General features: G+C 42.3%; 1 protein-coding gene across 3 annotated transcripts in view; it reads left to right on the forward strand.

Annotated features, from left to right (window-relative positions):
- Positions 1-18,305, forward strand: part of MICAL2 (microtubule associated monooxygenase, calponin and LIM domain containing 2) — a 70,740-nt gene extending 52,435 nt beyond the window's left edge. For 2 of the 3 annotated variants that reach the window (XM_026034701.1, XM_026034700.1), the window contains exons 11-20: positions 719-845; positions 1,059-1,149; positions 1,244-1,391; positions 2,614-2,813; positions 2,920-3,032; positions 6,082-6,153; positions 6,721-6,870; positions 15,848-16,034; positions 16,837-16,925; positions 17,632-18,305. In XM_026034701.1, coding sequence (XP_025890486.1) covers positions 719-845; positions 1,059-1,149; positions 1,244-1,391; positions 2,614-2,813; positions 2,920-3,032; positions 6,082-6,153; positions 6,721-6,870; positions 15,848-16,034; positions 16,837-16,925; positions 17,632-18,018 — 1,564 coding nt within the window. In that variant the 3' untranslated portion in view covers positions 18,019-18,305. Of the gene's footprint in view, positions 1-718; positions 846-1,058; positions 1,150-1,243; positions 1,392-2,613; positions 2,814-2,919; positions 3,033-6,081; positions 6,154-6,720; positions 6,871-12,120; positions 12,152-15,847; positions 16,035-16,836; positions 16,926-17,631 lie in introns of those variants that run through there. The other variant, XM_026034702.1, reaches the window with a different exon arrangement.
- The last annotated feature ends 208 nt before the right edge of the window (positions 18,306-18,513 follow it).

Here is an 18,513-nt window from a genome sequence, read left to right on the forward strand (position 1 = left end):
ACGCGTGGCGGAGCGGAATTGCCGTCATGCCGAATCACGGCTTCCCACGTGCCGCGTGTCCCCGACGAGGGCGCAGCAGCGCTGCTGGGGCAGTGCCGGGGGACCGCAGCTGCTGGCCTCGGCTTGAGGCAGCCGCCCCGCTCCACGCGGCTGCCCCGGCTGCTTTAGGGCCAGCGTGCGGCAGGAGCAGGCACGGCTGCGGTGACGTGAGCAGAGCGCTGCTAAACACGGGGCTCTGAGGAGCCTTCAGACAGCAGCTTGTGGGATGACTCAAGCGCAGTGCAGTCCCAAGTGGAAAATTGAACAGCATCATAAAAAAGGCCGTAGTGGTTATGGGAACTGCAGATTGACGGGATTTAGTGCTCTTATGTGGTAAAGGAGTCCTTGGGTGGAGGTTAAAGCAAAACCAGATGACTTTGCATGATGTAATCTGTCTCTCACTCTCTCGCTCCTTTTTTTTTTTCCCCCCTCTCCTTACTCACTTCCTGCCTCAGGAAAATGTGGGCATCACTTAAATGCCTTTATTATCCGTTTTGTATCTAGCATCATCCTTCTGCTGAGTGAGATGCAATATGCATTTAGTGCATGATACTTGTCCTGGTAGAATAAAAATAAAGTGACAGGCGAATATTAATAAATTTAATAAATAGTAAATAATCTTTACCTAAACAATATGTCATAATTGATATCTCTTGCCTGTTTTCTTTTTCTCTGCTAGAGAGAGCATTTATCGACTCTTGCCCCAAACTACCCCTGAAAACATTACCAAGAACTTTGAGCAGTATACCATTGACCCGGGAACGAGATACCCTAACTTGAACTCGAGCTGCGTTCGACCTCACCAGGTTGGTACTTAAGAGGCTTGCCTGGGAAATGACCGTGCCTGTTGCTGTTCTGTTTGCTCTTGTCCAGGACAAACATGACCACGGGTGGAAGTACTGTATGAACAAAATCATCAGGGGCCTTGTTGGTTTAGATCCAATTGTTCATAAAGTCAGCCTAGAAAGACTTTTATTTTTCTGCAATTTTATTATGGTGCAAATTGCTCTTCTTTGTAGGTGAGGCACTTATACGTTACTAATGAGTTGCAACAATGTCCTCTTGAAAGAGTAAGCTCCATCAGAAGATCAGTGAATCTATCCAGGCAAGGTATGTGATGTCTTGTGCTTGCTGCCGCTTAATGTTGGGAACTTTTTGAGCACACACAACCTGACTGAAGCGTTTGCTTTCTGCCTAACTGCAGAGTCGGATACGCGACCTAACAAGCTTTTGACGTGGTGTCAGAAGCAGACGGAAGGGTACCGCAATGTGAATGTCACGGACCTCACCGCCTCCTGGAAGAGTGGTCTGGCGCTGTGCGCCATCATCCATCGCTTCAGGCCTGACCTCATGTAAGGGCTGGGTGCTGCAGACCTTGTTTACAGGGTGTGCTCTCTTTTTGCAAGGGGGTGCACCCTGTTGCCAGCATAGGTGGGCCCTGAGGCGGGAAGGCGCTAGCAGGGAGAGCAGCCTTGCACGAGATGTGTGCAGGATTGTGCAATGCCTTTTATGTCAATTGGTTGAGGGGCCTGTTGGGTGAGCTCTGTGCTGGAGAGGCCCCTCTGCCAGCCTCCATGCCGCAGTGGATGGACCAGCCACCTCCAGGTTTGGGAATCATGGAGGAATTGCTGTCAGCCTCGTCTTGCTATAGATATTCCTTTCGCTAGCAAAAGGAATATAATTGAGTTTTTTTTATAGGGCATCATAGGTTGGAAAAACACAGGGCTGACACCCTAGACACTTGTTTGTGCAGCACTGCCTGAGGAAGGAATAAGATACTTTTTCCTTCAAGTTAGTTTTTAAGAAATGGGAATTATGGATTATTTGGTGACTGTAAGAAGAGAGTGGGGAGAAAGCAAAGCAATCCCTGCTGTGTGTGGAAAGCATTTTCTCTTGAGCCAGCTCTTTTTAGAGTTGAGAGAGATTTATGTTCCCGAGCTAACAGACCTCCTGCAGTTTTCCTAGTATTGTGTTCGTATTTTTGGCTGCATGTATTGGATGGGACAGGTGAAGGACGCAGCCGGTTGAAGCTTCGCTGGTCCCAGCACGTTGAGCAGGGCTGAGCGCAGGCTGGGGCAGCGGGCAGCACCCCCTCCAGGCTGCCCCTTCAAACATCCTCTCGGGATTTGGGAATGCTGCTACTGAAGGGAGCCTGGCACTTAAATGAGGGGTAAGGGTGAAGGGAATAAATTCTTTGGGGTTCATGAGATCATGCCCCTTTTGAGAAGGGAACTGCCCTGTCCAGAGCTTAGTTACTTAGTTATTTGTTTACATGTTTATTTTAATCGCACCTTTTGGAAGTTGTTCAAGGGAGTGAACTCGAGAATAAGTCCCATAGAAAGTGGATGAGATAATGTGGTCACGGGTGGGTGATATGTGTGCTTAGGTGCAGTTAAACCCAGCCATGGACAGACAGGAGCACCTTGTTTAAGGCACAGATGTAACAGTGTAAAGAGGCCATAGGGCATGTGCATAGCGCTCTTGTTTCCTGAACTGCTGACCTGCATGTGCTCTTGGTGGCCCTGATGGCTTTTCAGAGCAAACCCCACTGATGCCCCCTCCTTGTCCCCGTAGCGACTTTGACTCCCTGAACGAGGAGGACGTCGTCCGAAACAACCAGCTGGCGTTCGACGTGGCCGAGCGGGAGTTCGGGATCCCGCCGGTGACCACGGGCCAGGAGGTGGGCTCCGCCGCCGAGCCCGACAAGCTCAGCATGGTCATGTACCTCTCCAAGTTCTACGAGCTGTTCCGGGGGGCACCGCTGCGCGCCGTGGGTAAGGCGAGCTCCGCCTCGGTGGGGCTGGGGGAAACCCAGGCCTGCAGAGACCAGGCTTTGGGGGGCTGTCTGCATGTGCAAGCTAAGCAGTCTCTTTGGAACAGATGCTGGGGACAAGCAGAATGGAGAGAGCCATGACCCTTGTTCTGCAAAATCATCCAACTTGATCTTCAATAATTACCTCAATTTAACGTTACCAAGAAAACGAGTACCAAAGGTGAGTTGAAAGGGAAGGGCTGTCGTGGCTGTCGTATAAACCTTACTCTTTTTAAAAGACAGAAAAAAAGCTTTCAGGCTTAAAAGGAAATATTTTATTGATTTGAATCTTAAAAGTCCCATAGAAAGCTCTTCGTGAGTATATTAAAAATACAGCAAGATTCCCCAGTAAACAACGCTTTATAGGCACCCGCTTGCAATCACTGTAGCTTTTGTAATACTAAACCTGAAACTTTTTTGCTCTCTAGTCAGTGAAACATGAATAACAGTCCCAATTTAGCATTCGTTGTAAATGAAAAATCCCTAATCCCAGTGAGAATTTGGGTTTAGTTGGGCAGCATTTGCATTCATTGTCCATGTCAATCTTTCTTAATGTAAATACATGTAAGGACAGGTGTTTCATTTAGTTTATTTATAAGTTATATTTTTTATCTTGAAGCATTAAAGAGCTTGGCTCCAACACTCGTATTTTCTTTTATCTTTTCTTTGTGGAAACTTTCCAGCAGGTGTTTTGAGGAGGCTTTGCACAATGCTAGACATTGTTTTAGAGATTTTTCAAGAAGATGTGGGAAAGAGGAATTCTTCTAAGCATGGTTATTGCTGTCTTTAAGAAAAATAGTACTATGGTTTTATATTTCTTGAGTTAAATCTTTAGCCAAGATATATATCCTTTCAAATAGTTACTGGAGCTCTAGAAGGCTTATTGTTGGGGGTGGGGAGGAGGGCAGGAAGTGTGATGGCTTTTTTATTTTTATTTAACTAAAGCAGAATTTTTGACAGTTTGTGGATGTTTTTGGCACTCTGGTAATAGATAGCCTGTTTTTAATTGGAGCCCTCCAGACCCTCTTGGATGTAGAACCCCTGCAGCTGCCTATTCATTGACTTGGCCAGAAAAGCAGCCTTGAAGGGGCTTTGCTTTGCAGTGATGCCTCCCCTTGTTTTGACTTCATTTTAAGTGGGGAGTGTCTGTAAAAACCGGCTCAATGTTGGCAGCACCAACCCAGCTGCTGTGGTTTGGCCAACACAGGCCAGACAGCAGCTTGTGCTTGGCCACCAAAATTAATTTGTGAACTTTTGTGTTCTCTGAAAAATAAAATAATCTAAAGCTGTTTAATGGCCGATTTTCCTGTGCTACCCTGAAACTACATGATGATTCCAAAGTGCCCCCGCTTTTTTTTTTCTTTTTTTTCTTTTTCTTTTTCTTTTTTTTTTTTTGGACAGACCTTTATACTTAACTTTACTGCTTCCTTGTGCCGTATTTGCCAATGCAAACAATTGCAAAAGTACAGATTTCCCACTCCTTTTTAACTTCAGTGTCCTTAATAAAAAATTGGGAGTATGTCTATGCACTACACTTTTCACTGTTTTAATATATTGCTTTTTAAATTTCCTTCTATCTTCTAAGTTTTTGGTGTGTGTGCGTGTTTATATAATATATATATATATATAAAATGAGGAACTTAGATATATAGATCATATATATGTATTTTTTTAGTCCCCTCCAAAATGACTCTAGAATGTCCAGTTTTTTTCACAGACTGGCTTATGTCTTGAATAATTTCCTTTCATAAACACATTTTCAAATCCTGTGGAGTCAGTTGCCCAGTAACCTTAGAGGCCCTTGTTAGGAAATAACTTTTCCCTGCCACCCACATTTGCACAAACCAAAGGGACAGGTTTCCCAGCTAACCAAGCAGTGGGAAACCAAGTAGTCAAAGTAAACATTGTTTTCTCTTGTGCTGACTCTCAGAAGAACTTTTTTTTCCTTTTAATTACTTCAGTGTTGTTTTCCCCGGGTTATTCACAGAAGTAAAGAGGCTTCTGGAGTGTTAGTGAGGAGAGCCTCTGCCTTGCAAAGTCACGCAGCTCTGGCAGGAGGGCCCGTGCTCTTGCCTGGCGCTTTGCCGGGCAATTACCTGGCTTTGCCTTTCCCTTCTGTGTGATCCAGGTAATTAAAGCCCTCTGTGTGAGGCTTTGAAAGGCAGCATCTCTGCTTCATTGAGTCTGTCAACCTCTGCTTTTATGTGGTAGGGGGTATCACGCAGAATGTGTTGTACTGTTACGTTGCCTGTTTGTGCTCAGTGGCCTCTATTACGTTGCCTGTTTGTGCTCAGTGGCCTCATGATTACAGGTAGTGCTGAGCTGGGTCGGGGAGAGCTGCTGCTGCTGCTTGGAAGGCCACGTTCCAAAGCCTGCCAAGCGATCAGCGTATCGGCCTCTGGTTCCTTTGGTATATGCCCAGAAGTTGTTTGGGACTACTTCCATTCATTACATAATGATTTAATAAAGAGTGAACATATAAAGATATAAAATGGAAAGCTGTATTCTTTGATTTCTTTTTACTTTAAGCTGGCTGAGAAATCACTGAGTTGCAGCATGAGCAAATGCAAATGACTGGAGTGTTGTTTTACTATTCAGAAATATAACCTATCATGACATATACCAGGCCAAAAGGCTCTCCAAGTCATAACTACATATTTCATATAGTATATATATGTTGTTTAGTGTAAATTGTGCCAACTCTTTAAAATTGAATGTAGTAAGACATGAGACAACTTTAAGTATTGACTGTTTCAAAAATTTGTGCAGAATGAGTGCTGTATGATGTCTCCTTCCTTAAAATAATTAAGGAACATTGAGCACAAAATGCATTGCTTGAGCACAAAATGGAATTTATATGCTTAAGTGCTATGTAAAGCCATAGTCAGGGAGATGAATATGCTTTAGGAAACAAACCTGTCAGGAAGACAATGACTGTTCTGATTCAGGAGATCCTTCTCCATGATGGATGGGCATGCAGATACTTAGGCAGAAAGAAACAGGGAGGCTAGAGTGTGAGAGTGATGACTGAGTGATTTTTGTTGTTATTGGGGTTGATGGTGGTTGTTATATAGGGCCAGGAGGGCTGCTCCGGGAGGGAGCACCCTGGCCCTGGCCCATGGCTTCTGCCTGGGTTACTCAGTGCTTGGCCAGGCCATGTTCCCCTGCTCGTGAGAGGCGCTGATGTGGAGGGATGTGGCTGGTCAGTAATCCGCGTGCTTTGCTTTCAGGTTGAGAGGAAAGCAGAAGAAAATGAGACTAACAAAAGACGTCGGAAAGGGCTTTTTGGGGCCTTTGAGGAGGTGGGTATCTGGTAGTGCTGTTGTAGCCCTGGCTCCTTGCTGAGTGTCAAGGCCTGGCCTCGTGTGTGTGTGTGTGTATGTGTGGCAAGGGAAGGGGGTGTACGGAATATCTGCCTTGTTAAAATTCTGACTTTTTTTTACCGTGGTGTATGCCAAAATAGAACTGAATTACCTTCAACTAGTTGGTGGGGAAGAGGTTGTTACCCAAATGGCTCTATTTTTTTTTTTTGTTTGTTCCTTTTTCCTACTCAGTCATTTAAAGAAGATTTTGTTTAAAGAGTTTTGAAAAGGTTTGCATTGCTGCTTGGTTTCTGCTCCCTCTCCCTGAGTTACTGGTGATAAACTGGGGAGTTACCAAGTACCAATTTGCATTCCCTTTCTCACTGTGCTCTAGGAACAAAGCAAATAAATTATAGTGACTCTTGCATGCTGAAGTGTCATATTTAAATAAGAAATTGTAGACTTCATTTCCTTTCCTTTTTTGTTGGTAAGGACATTATTATCTCTCTATGTCTTCATCAGTGTTGTTTACAAACATGAGCAAAATAGTCTCTTGTTTCCTTACAGGCTTCAGGTTTTTCAAGCCAAGGGTTGAATTCTGGGAAAGAACCAAGTGACGGTAGAGAAGGTGCCAACCAGAATAAAGTTAAATCAATGGCAACCCAGCTCTTGGCAAAGTTTGAAGAAAATGCTTCAAGTACAATTTTTCGGAGACAGGTGGGTTATAAATGAAAATGTCATCTTTGAAGTTAAGCTGGAGTCTCTCCTTGTGAACATGAAGATTTTGGAGGGGAAAAATGGATTTGTAATGTGTCTGAAATAGTGTGGAGTGTTTTTCTCCTATGCTTTATACAAGTGAAATGTATTCCTCTCAGTGCTTAGAAAACAAATATGACCAGTCAGAATATAGATTGCTCATCTAGTAACCTATCTTGGTAAGCAACTTGTTTCTGTCTTCTGAGAAGGATCTTGGAAGTCTTTTTTACTGTCATCTTGTTCTTTTCTTTTCTCTCTCCTCCACTCTGTCTTTGTAACTTGAAAAATGGTTTACAAGGAGCTAGTGGGTAGTCCAGCCCCGCTATCTTCTCCTGGCCTTCCTGTTAATCCTCACTTTGCTAAACCTAAGGATCCAAGTCTTCTTCCACCACAACCAAAAAGGCAGGTAGGAATTCATCAGGGTTGCGCCTGATTTCTGTTTCTGTAACTGCTGGAAACTCCATGTTGTTGCTTAACTACAAAATGCATAAAGTTATATGTAATTTGCATGCTTAACACCTCTATTTAGTAGAGTGTTGTGAAAATTGTACTGAAGCTTGAGGTCCTTTGTGCTTCCCTAACTAGATGAGATGATGATCTGGAAGAATTAGTAACTGCATGTAGCGTGCACAAAAAAGTTTGGATTTCTGTGTCGTTCGTTGTACCTAATCTCAAACTGTAGGAACATTGTAGTTTATCTGCATTTTGTATCCAAGAAAATCACTGCAGTACATGAGAAGAGCCCATGCATGTACTCAGCACTTAGAGCTGTTGTAATGATAAAGCGAAGGGAATTTTCAACCCAAGAAAACTAACAAAGATGCATAAGATAGACTTGAGCGATCAAAAGCTGGGATTTATGTACAGTTTTTCTATATTTTAAAGTGGAATTTGTAGAGAAATTCTCTGCTGGAAACTGTTTCCAGCGCCACATATACAGGGTAAACTTCTCTAGTAACTTAGAAATATTGAGAGAAATTAAGAATGAAAACAGTCTCATAGCAAGTCATATTGGTATTCACTTTGCATTTTAATTTCGAAAGGAAATGAATACAGTATAGTGAAATATTAAGAATAATCTGTAGCAAAATGAGGTTTGAAGTAAACATGGAGGTCTGCAGACTGCCTTAAAAATCCATTATCTGGTGATCAACTACTGAAGGAAGATGGATTACATAATATCAGCAGCATGCTATATGTTAATTTACAGAATATTTTTAATTTTTTAATAATTTGGAAAGCCTATGTATTTACTTGAGATGGCCAATTGCAATGAAGTAAAAATTTATGAATTTCCAGCTGGTCTTTTCATTTAACTGAATTTGACAAAGCTGAAATGAGCCAGTTATTTCATATGCTAGTGCAAATTCAGAGCCTTACTCCATAATTGCTCAGAAATTGCTTTACATCTGAATTATTTTACAGCTTGACTAAGGGCAGAGTAGGCTACTGTTGATGTTTTTAAAGTTTGATTTGTTAAAGGCAGACTGTGACGATATAATTTACTAAAAGTCCTAGAAAGAGAGATGATATGTTCTTTTCCCCAATGCAATTGTTTTCATAATAATGGAGAGAAAGATGTAGAAGGATGTCAAGACCCATGAGTGGTGCAGCACTAACGCAGTTCGGTGCATGGACACAGGCATGGGATGCACAACAGGCAGCGTAACACAGAGTGCCAGAAGGTTCCCTTTCTTGCTGTGTGCATGGCTGTGCTTTAACCAACACCCTTACAAGCTACATGTGCTGCATGATGGTGCAAAACGCAGCCTTTTTCACTTCACTTCCACTTCAATGCAGCCTTCACTTTCCCAGTTTCAGGTGGTAGCTAAGCCTGAAGGTGAGGTCAGGGAACCCAAACAGTCTTTCAGCAGTCCTGAGCAAATGGCCAGGAGAGCAAAGACTATAGGAAAAGCAGAAATCCAGCGCAGTCTTTCAGAAAACTGCGAAACTCTCACGTCTGCCTGTTCTGCTGCCTTTGTACTTTCTGGAGTGCTTGAGCGTCTTCAGCACCTGGAGGAAAAAATGAAACAGGTGACAAGCAATTTCTTCTTTCTGCCTCTTAAGTGCGTTTATTAGCCTTTATGCTGTATTTTCCCTGAATGTGCTGGCTTTTTCTCTTCTGACTTAAGATTTTTTTCTGATTAATACAACTGTGTCTATCTACATTCTTGTTGTGTTCTGACAATGTATGTGACTTAACTAAACTGTCTTCTCTTTTTCTTTTCTTGCTTTTCCTTTCCTGGCTCTCACTGCAGAAAAGGGCTCAGACCATAGCAAATAGGGAATTCCATAAAAAGAACATTAAAGAGAAGGCAGCACATCTTGCTTCAATGTTTGGATGCATGGAATTTCCAAAGGTGAATATTAGGTTTTGCAGCTCCAGAAATGCTAGTTAGACTATACGTATATGTGAGTGAGTGTGTGTGTGTGTATATGTACACAGACTATATATATGTGCATGTGTGGTTATTTATGTAACATATATTTATACATACAAAAATTTGAAGGGAGTGGGGAGAGTTGTTTGCTTTTAAATCTCTTTTCATTCTGAGTGGATCTGAAAAGTAGTTCAGATTCCAGTGCAACTGGTAGCATTTTGTTTAAATACCATTGTGAAATTGAATTAATCACAATCATCAAGATAGCATAAGAAAAATGTGGTACATGAAATCATATTTTGTGCTTACACATACACACACTGGGAGCTCACAGAATTTCCAGTGTATTGGGGAGCAGTAGCTCGCCATCAAGTACAATTCAGTGTTTGGAGTTTTGCTGTATTCTTCCCAGGAATTATTTTTGATGAGAGAACCAGTATGACCATTGTTTGCTGCAAATATTTTGCTAGGCTCCTCACTCTGCAGGAATACAGAGCAGAACTGGGCAGATGCTATCTTCTTAACTTTTTTCTGTGCATAAGTGTAAAAATATCTTCCTAATCTCTGCTAATGTCCTTCTCTCCTGGCTACTCTTCTCTTTCTGCTCTACACAGAATAAGCTACCTAGTAAAGGCTTATGCCACTCTCAGCCCCCAGCTCCCCCTTGCCCTCCTCCTCCTCATGGCTCATCTGCTGCCTCTTCTCCATCACCTGTCAGTCCAGCTCCCCGCACTGCTCCTTCCAAACAGGTACTCTTAGTCATGGGTTACTCCTGTAAAACCCAAATTGGTGCTAATGCTTCTTGAGGGATGGCTTGCTGCTGCCTTTATGCAGAGGGGTTGTTGCATAGTCTATATTTTGTGTAAGAGTGAGAGGTTGCTCTGTTCCCTACTGTTACTTCTGCATGTTTGTAAGTGGAAAATCATCATTAAAATAATTTAGATAGACAGCTGATTTGCAGAGCAAGTATCTTTCAGGAGCTGAGCAAAAATCCTGTTAATTTTGCATCGCTGCCATTTTTTAATATTTGTTTTTAGAGACTACCTCAGACGCACTGGAGGAAGAAATGCTTAGCACTGGATAGCAAACTGGATCATATAGGGTTGGTTGGTTGGACTTGGGCAGTATTTATCTTGGTTTTCCTAGGAATATCAGCCTAGCATGAAGGGAAGCAACCAGATGATGATTATTTTAAACAGAGGAGGCATGTTAGGGTTGTGGGAGTGGGGAGAGGGGAAGGAACTGTTCTTGATTGAGATATATAAGGAAAACATCAGTTATTTTCAGGCTTTTCTGCCCTGTGGTAGGGAGTTGGGCTTGCAGCCTCAGCAGTGGTCACGCAGGTAGATGTGGAGCTGCCTGGAGTCAGGAGTGGCTGGTGGGAAAGCCTCTCGTTCCCCAGGAAAACACCAGCCCCAAAGCCCTTGGAGGGCACCGCGAGCCCGGCAGATGCTGTGGTAACCCCCCAATCCTCTGCAATTTTTGCCTGAATTTATCTATCACTTTTTGTCACTGAGGAGGTATTGCCTATGTCAGGCTTTAGGTTTACAGAATGATTTACAAAATATTAGACATATTGTTCACTCACTTAGACTTTTGTCTTTTTTAGCATTTCACACTTTTCAGAGCATGTAAGTTGTAGCATACTCTGTAAGGCACTGACTGACAATATAGCATTATGTAAAGAATATTTAGTATCTCAAGTGCACACTTTCAATGAAAGTGCATGCTAATTTAAGAGTGTATTTTTAGACTTTTCTGTGGTCAATTTGTTCTTATGTACAGGTTGTTGCCTGCCTTCCTGTTGTTCTAAGAGTGGGTTATAGGACTCAGAATTAGCATTTGTGGTCTCCTCTGGGAGTTATTACTACGTAAGACTAGGCTTTGTAACAAAAAATAGTTTTGGGATGGGTGAGCCAGTGACATGTAGGGTGACCTCCTACATGTTCACTCTGTGTGTCCTTATTACACAGATCCTCTAAAAGGAAATCTCCTACATGTGCCCCTCCATATGTCCTTATTACACAGATCCTCTAAAAGGAGATCTAGTTAGTCCTCAAGTCTTGGCTTTCTGCCTACTCTGCTGATCGGGAGCAGCAGTTGTGTTGGTGTTTCTCCATTAGGGAATGACAGTAGTCAGAGGCTTTTGGCAGCTAGATTAAATTGAAATTCCTTTTGCTGTTGCATGGAACGTGCATTCGCATTCGTTACAAGAACATTTCCCTTTAATAATATTAGAAGAGTATGTGTAAGCATGCAGTTTTCTTGTTTTGACTGCTTGATGTTGACACAGATTGTTGTGATGGGTGGAGGACAGAAATCAAGCCAGCCTGGTTGCCGAGATGAATTGCAAGGTGTAGTTCAAGCTCAGTGATACTTTTCCTGAGCTTTAAATACTTACACTCTAAGCACTGGTTGCTTAAGTGATTGCTTCAGCATATGACTAGTTCAAGGTAAACTTCCTGCTTCAACTGACTTTCAACACTCTGCTGAACTTAGGAGCTTATGGGGCAATAAGCTGTGCGCAGCCTAAACATTGCTCTGTATATTGACAGGTGCAGAATTTAGGAAGGAGACTTTAATTTTCAGTGACCTTAAATAATACAAGGGGACTTGATTTTCTTTTAGGAGCAACTAATCTCATTCTGCTATTGGATTCCTATTTAAATGTACCATTTAGGACAGCATTATAATATCCAGTTATGAGTTTACTTTGCTGTTTTTATCTCACAAGTTGTGCAGATGTTGAAAGACGTTTTAATAGTCTTAAATTATTTACATTAAATAAAGCAAAGCAGTATAGTAAATTGGCCTTTTTTCATCTTAACAGGTGGATTTTGAATATTAAAGGCTATTTTAATTATGGGATAACACTCAAGATGCTTGGAGCTGTAAGATACTGGGCATATTCCCAAGTTCCTGAACTTGAAACCTTTTATTAGTGAAAACATTTTTGTATGTCAATATTTTAAAGGAACAATAGCTACTGTACATGATTACTATGCTTTAAATTTCTTTAAAATGTCATAAATGCAATTGCCTTTATATTTTTCTTCTTTCTTCAGAGTAACTTTGTGACACTTTAAAACTCTTCCATTGGCAAGCGTTGGTGCAGTGGCAGTGGAAAAATAATGTCACTAGGAAGCTTGAGGCTTAAAATTTGGGCTCCATTAGGGGCTGATAGGGTGCAAGATGTGAGATCATGGCTTCTTTAGGCTGGAAGGAGAAAGTGCTGCCCTTCCCAGTGTTACTCTTGCAGCCTTTTGGGTTGCCAGAGAGGTTGTAGGATCTTATTTTGGCTATAATATCAAAACAAATCACCACAGTAAATTTTCAGGGTAGCAAATCTTGCTGTATTTCTGTGAAGCCTTTGCAGCCTTCTCTCAATGAGCAGATAACTCGAGTACCTGCTAGTGACCGACCGTTTGCTCACGTGCTGGTGCTGCTGTGCACATGAGCACTGAGGCACTGAAAGTGCCAGGAACTTCTGTGCTGGGGCAGAGCAAACCAGACACTCTTGAGGGTCTATCTTGTAGAGGCTGGTGATCATTTTGAGAGATGACAGATGATTTTATATCTGCTGCAGCTTGGACTGAGTGTTGGAGTAAGTGTATATGATGATGATGCTCTGGTGACCATCCCAGCGCATAAAACAGTACCTCCCCTGCCATGCACATCCATGTACACACCCCCACACACCTTCTCTTGCTTTCCAGTCCTCGGGAGGCTTTTGTTGTGATGAGGGCTGGTGGAGGTGGCCAGTGCTCTGGCCCAGATGGGTCTGGAGCCCCAGCCAAGGAGCTGCAAACTCCTTGCAGGCCCCTCTCATTAATTTAGTTAGAAATAGTCTGGCACTGGTAGTGTGATCAAGTGGATAATGGAAGCGTGTTCCCTTCTCAAGCAGTTTCTCAGGAGTTCCCTGCTCTCCAGGTGAGTCACTGGCAAGGGAATAGTGACTCCTGCGTGAGCATTAACAAAACAAGTCCTTAAGGGCTTTTAGGGCATTTTCCTAGAATGTGCTGTGAAATGTTACGGTTATGCTTTGATGTGACGTTTTGCCTTTTTCCTCCCATTTTCTGAAATATAACACCAGACTTAAAAATTCAGTGAAAAAAAATTTATATTTTCAATCTGTTGCAATGATCCTGCTCTCATAGCCCTTGCAAGCAGGTTACCTATGTCATACGAGCTGCTTCATGTGCTGTCAGTGAAGCTGTCACCTGCTGAGCTGTTTGGTGCCTTTGGTGGGCACCTCCTGAGGCCTTTTGCTGTTCAAGCCGCCTTTGCTCCCAACAGTTCTTTCCCCATCGTCCTCAGGAAGAAGTGTCCAGGTGTGAGGAGGCCTTGTCTTGTGTGGCCACCAACTGGGCCATGCTGATCATGCATGAACTTGCTTATGCTGCACTTTGCTCTTTCTCATAGCCTGCCTTTATCACTGCTGGCGTTCTTTTGCATGTTTTCCTCCTTTTGTTATTGTTGTTCCTTTCTCATTCATTTCTTTTTGAAAAATAACTTGAGCTCTTGCTTCAATTCTTCATCTTCTCCCATTTCTGGTTAGACGACTGTAGGAAAGGTTTCACGTGCAGTTGGAGCTGTGGCTGAAGTTCTTGTCAATCTGTATATGAATGATCACAGGCCCAAGCTTCCCCCCCTTGAACTGGTAAGGCTAAACCTTCAAAGAAACAATAACTTGACTTAAAAGAGCACTGTTTCCCAACTGTCATCCCAGCTCAAGGCCTGGGTTGTGAAACACTCTAAGCACGATGCAAGGTGTTAGGCCAACTCTTATTAAAAGATCAGGTGCAAATTGTCAAAACATGCTGATGTGTGGATATGTTGGAAACATTGCTCACCATGTCTTCTATTTATATACTTTTCTATTACTTGTTTGTGTGAGTTGGCTTTGGGATGTTTTTAGTAAATGTAATTACTGGTGTACTAAATAAAAGATAGTTATTAATCAGAGAGACTTCTAGAGAAAGTTTTATTTAGTACCTGTTTATGCATTTATTTTGACATTCAAATGAATCACTGTGCTTGACTTTGAACTCTGGCAATATTGTATGTTGAATTCAGAACCGGTCGTTGGACGGAGCGCGGCGTTCTTGCTCCATTTCCCACTCTCCTTCATCTTCTGCTCAGAGCTGCCAGGTACTGGGAAGCCGAGCGAGGAGCTGTGCTGCGCTGAGGAGCCTTGCTGGGCAGCCAGCACTAACCTCCAGTTGCTTCAGCTTTACTGTCTGACTCATTCCACTAATACCAGATCTTCCTGGTGCTTGTGCACTTGCATGGTGGCTTGTTTGGAAACGCTCACCCGGTTCGTTCTGAGGCGAGAACGTCGTGGCAGGATGGGTGCCCTCCTGGCAGCCTTGGACTGGTGGTCTCACTTTCAAGCACAAAAGTGTTACAGTGACAGCCATAACTCACGTTTAACAAATTGTTCCATGGCCTTTGCTTGCTGGCGTATTGGAGGTCTGTGTGTTGGTCATGGCACAGAGGAGGCCAAGGTTTGGGAGCGCCCATGTGGATAACAACAGGTGGCAGCAGCGGTAGCAAATGGACATGTGTCTGTAGTGACCTCTGAGCGGGAGGAATGCGGTGATGCCAAGTGATGTCATCAGGCCTGCCTCTAACAGGAAAAGTGAACTGCAGCAGTATCTAACCCAGTTATAACTTATTTTTCTGTGCTTCTTGGGTCGGTGTCCATGGAGCATGAGCTTCATGGGGAAATAAAGGGTGTTAATTGGTAGACCAGGTTGAAGAATGTTGTTCTTTTGTTCTACAAAATAACTTTGTATTGTTATGTATTATTAGCAATCATAGAATGCTTAAGGTTGGAAGGGACCTCAGAGGTAATATAGTCCAACCACCCTGCTCATAATAACTATTATATAGTATTTCAAAAGCTGTGTTCCTAAAAATATGCTGAATACTCATGATAGGAGCAAAACTGCTTTTTAAAACCACCCCAAGCGAGGCTTAGGTTGTCCTATCAGGAGTGTGACTGAGAGGGAAGCGCATGGACAGCCGCTCATAAGTGGTGCCTCAGGCACTAGACTCATCTCCCACTGCCAGTTTCAATTCCTGCCCCTTAAAGCACAAGGGTGCATTTCCTCAGGAGTGCTGGTGGACTGAGCTGGTTTGAGTGTGTGTGTTTAGCTCCACACATGTCTCTTGCCCAGGGCTGACAAGATCTGCCTGTGCCCTCTCAGGGAAACATTGGTCCAGCACCCACTGTGTGAGGGTCGCTGGAGCAGCCGGATCTGTGGTGACAAATGGGTGTTTTGGGCAGATGCTGCTCGCATACCTGCATAATCATAAAATGTCCATAAACCACAGGTGGAAACCTGCACCTTAAAACCCTCAGAGCATCTGAGTTATGAATTTTTGTGTAAACCTACAGAATTGCAGCAGTTGAGCGCTGAAGAGCTGGTTGCTGCTTGACTTTTGTGAAGTGGGGGGGTGCCTGGCAAGCAGCCAAAGCAGCTGTGTGCTTAATTTGTATCTGTGTATTGGGCAATAGTTTCATGTGCATCTCTATTTTTATCTTTTAAAAGGGGTCTCAGCGAAAAGAATTTCCTCAGTCTATAGGGGGGAGTGACATATGCTATTTCTGCAAGAAACGGGTCTACGTTATGGAGCGGCTGAGTGCAGAAGGCCACTTCTTTCACAGGGAGTGCTTTAAGTGTGAAATATGCTCCACAACACTCCGCCTAGGAATTTACGCCTTTGATGTTGAAGAAGGTAACGTGGGAACTCTTTGAGGGTATTTCAAAGCGTTGAATAGAGACACTTAATGAAAGTGGTGAGAAGGACAGGTCTTTCAAAAGAGCCCAGTTATGACTAACCTGAACTTTAAAGGAAGAAATCGGTGATGGAAAATGAATTGAGCAGCCAAAATATAATGTGACCGATCACAGTTCGGAGGGGATAGAGGAGGAAGGTGATTTTTCTTCACTACCAATATTAGTGAATTTATTCTCACCTATAAGCTACTTTTTTCAATGGTCAGTTTTAAGAATGAGTTGGGACAGTGGGAGATGCAGACAAATAGGGAGAGTATGGGTTGTTTGAGATAGTGTGACTCAGAAGTTGAAGACCATGTGGTTTTCTAAATAGATGTACAATTTCAGTGCGATTGCTGTAGGAAATTGAGGTTCAGATGGTGGTATCTTCATTCCACTTAGAGCCTGTGTTGTGGGGAGGAGGAGGCTTTGGTTTTTGTTACTGTTTTCTTAAAATTTTAGAGGGTTAACTGTTAAATTGTTCCAAAGTTCTCTTCAATTTCCAAATGCTTTGAACAGATCTGACTTGTTAACAGACTTTCTATGAAAAAATCAAAGATACAAGGCCAAATATGGCTCTTCTGCAATACCAAAAAAAAAAAAAAAAAACCTACTTTGAAGTTAAAAACTGATTATTTAATGACATTTTTTCATTTCAGATTTAAATCCTAGGTTGCTTTTTTACTTGGTATTTCTAGAGTCTTGTTTTTCTGATATTCATTATTTCAAACATTATTGTCTTATTGGCTTTTTTCTTATAGGCAAATTTTACTGTAAACCTCACTTTACGCACTGCAAAATCAGTAATAAACACAGAAAGAGAAGAGCTACATTACAGGTCCAGGGAAAGGTAAGTATTGATTATACATCTGATGCAGTAAATGCAGAGTAAGCTTCATATGGGTCATAGTACAGTGCTTCTGTGTGTGTGGATTTCTACAAAATGTGCAAAAGTAGCAAATTCAATACTAAAAAAACCCTTATTAACTTTGGGAATTTGTCATGTTTATAATCTGGTTTTCAATGAAAATGAGCTTTTTATCTGGAAGGTAAAGTGGAATTTGGCATCAGTCAGAAATGAAAATTAACCTGATTGGATATTTTTTGTGTATTTTGATTTAAGAAGCTGTCACAGAAAGTAGATTTCTAAGTTCTCTCTTCAGTATTCCCTGTCCCAGTCAGGTGCTGTCATCATGATTTTTTTCTTCCAAATTGCTTTAATTCTACTTGGTGATGTAGTGAAATAGGTGAATAATATAGATTTCTTATCTCCAGCATGTATACAGAAATATTTAGGCAGCAAAAAAACAGTGTTATAGTCTAATTATATGGGTGTCCGATTTAAGAACAAACTGCAATTTCAGCATTTTGTAATGCATGCTCTTTCTATCACATGAATGGTATCTGTAGAGAATTGTGCTCTGGAACTGTACTCTCCATACTGGAGTTGGGTCATGTATAACTTGAAAACAGCAAAAGAAAGAGCAATTTCCCTGTTCCCCTCCACCTGTCCTCTCCAAGTAGATTTATTCATTTATTTTTGTGTTTTCTATAAGGAGACAACAGAAGCGTGGAAGAAGGAGGCCCGTAAAGCCACCGAGGCGGCGCCGGGCGGCGCTTTAGCTCCCGCTAGCAGTCCGGAGGACAGGTCCCCAGGTATCCTGCCTTCCTTCTTTAGGGGGGCGCTCGCTTGGCCCCTTCGGGTGACACGGGATCTGCTTGACATTCCCAGACGCCTCTCTAACTGGATGCATGGTTTTCTGCACGCTACCAACCTCCATTTCAGGGACAATGCGTATAACTATACTTATTTGTATGAACTCTTGAGCCTCGGTGTGCCGTTCCTCTGCGCGCTTCTAGAGGTACTTGCTCATATGTACCGGGAAGCAGAGCTGTCACTTGAACATGTGCTTGAGTGGGTGAAAAAAATCTTTAGAATTTGAGTCCTTCTGTGTGCCTTGCTCGGTGGTGCCTTTCAGATTTTCAAAATTGAAAGCCTTTTTCTTAAGAGAGTGTTTTTGTTTTGTTTTGGATTTTTTTTTTTTGCAATTGATTGTGTAACTTAAAAGAACAAAGGATTCCTTCTGATATAAACTAGATGCTGTCAAAGTTTTCAATATAAAATGTACTGTATGTTAAAGCACATGAAGGGCAGTGTCCAGACACATTTCCGGAACTTGGAGACTGATGAAGGATGTTTTATATTTTTCACTTTTTTCTCTTTTTTTTTTTTTTTTTGTCCCAATTATGACCAGGCTATTTTGACAGGCTTACATTTTAACCCGCCCCTTTTTTTTTCTTTTTTTATGTAAGACCAGAAAGAATGTGTGTTCTTTCAGACATCTAGGAAATATACTTATGACTAATGACTGGGTTTTGAAACCTGAATATGGCGCATTCCTTTTTTCTCTTGCTTTCATCTTTGCTCTGGGTTATGA

The sequence above is a fragment of the Nothoprocta perdicaria genome, unplaced genomic scaffold (genome assembly GCF_003342845.1).
Source record: "Nothoprocta perdicaria isolate Ctin4 unplaced genomic scaffold, notPer1 scaffold_15, whole genome shotgun sequence".
Classification (NCBI taxonomy): Eukaryota; Metazoa; Chordata; class Aves; order Tinamiformes; family Tinamidae; genus Nothoprocta; species Nothoprocta perdicaria.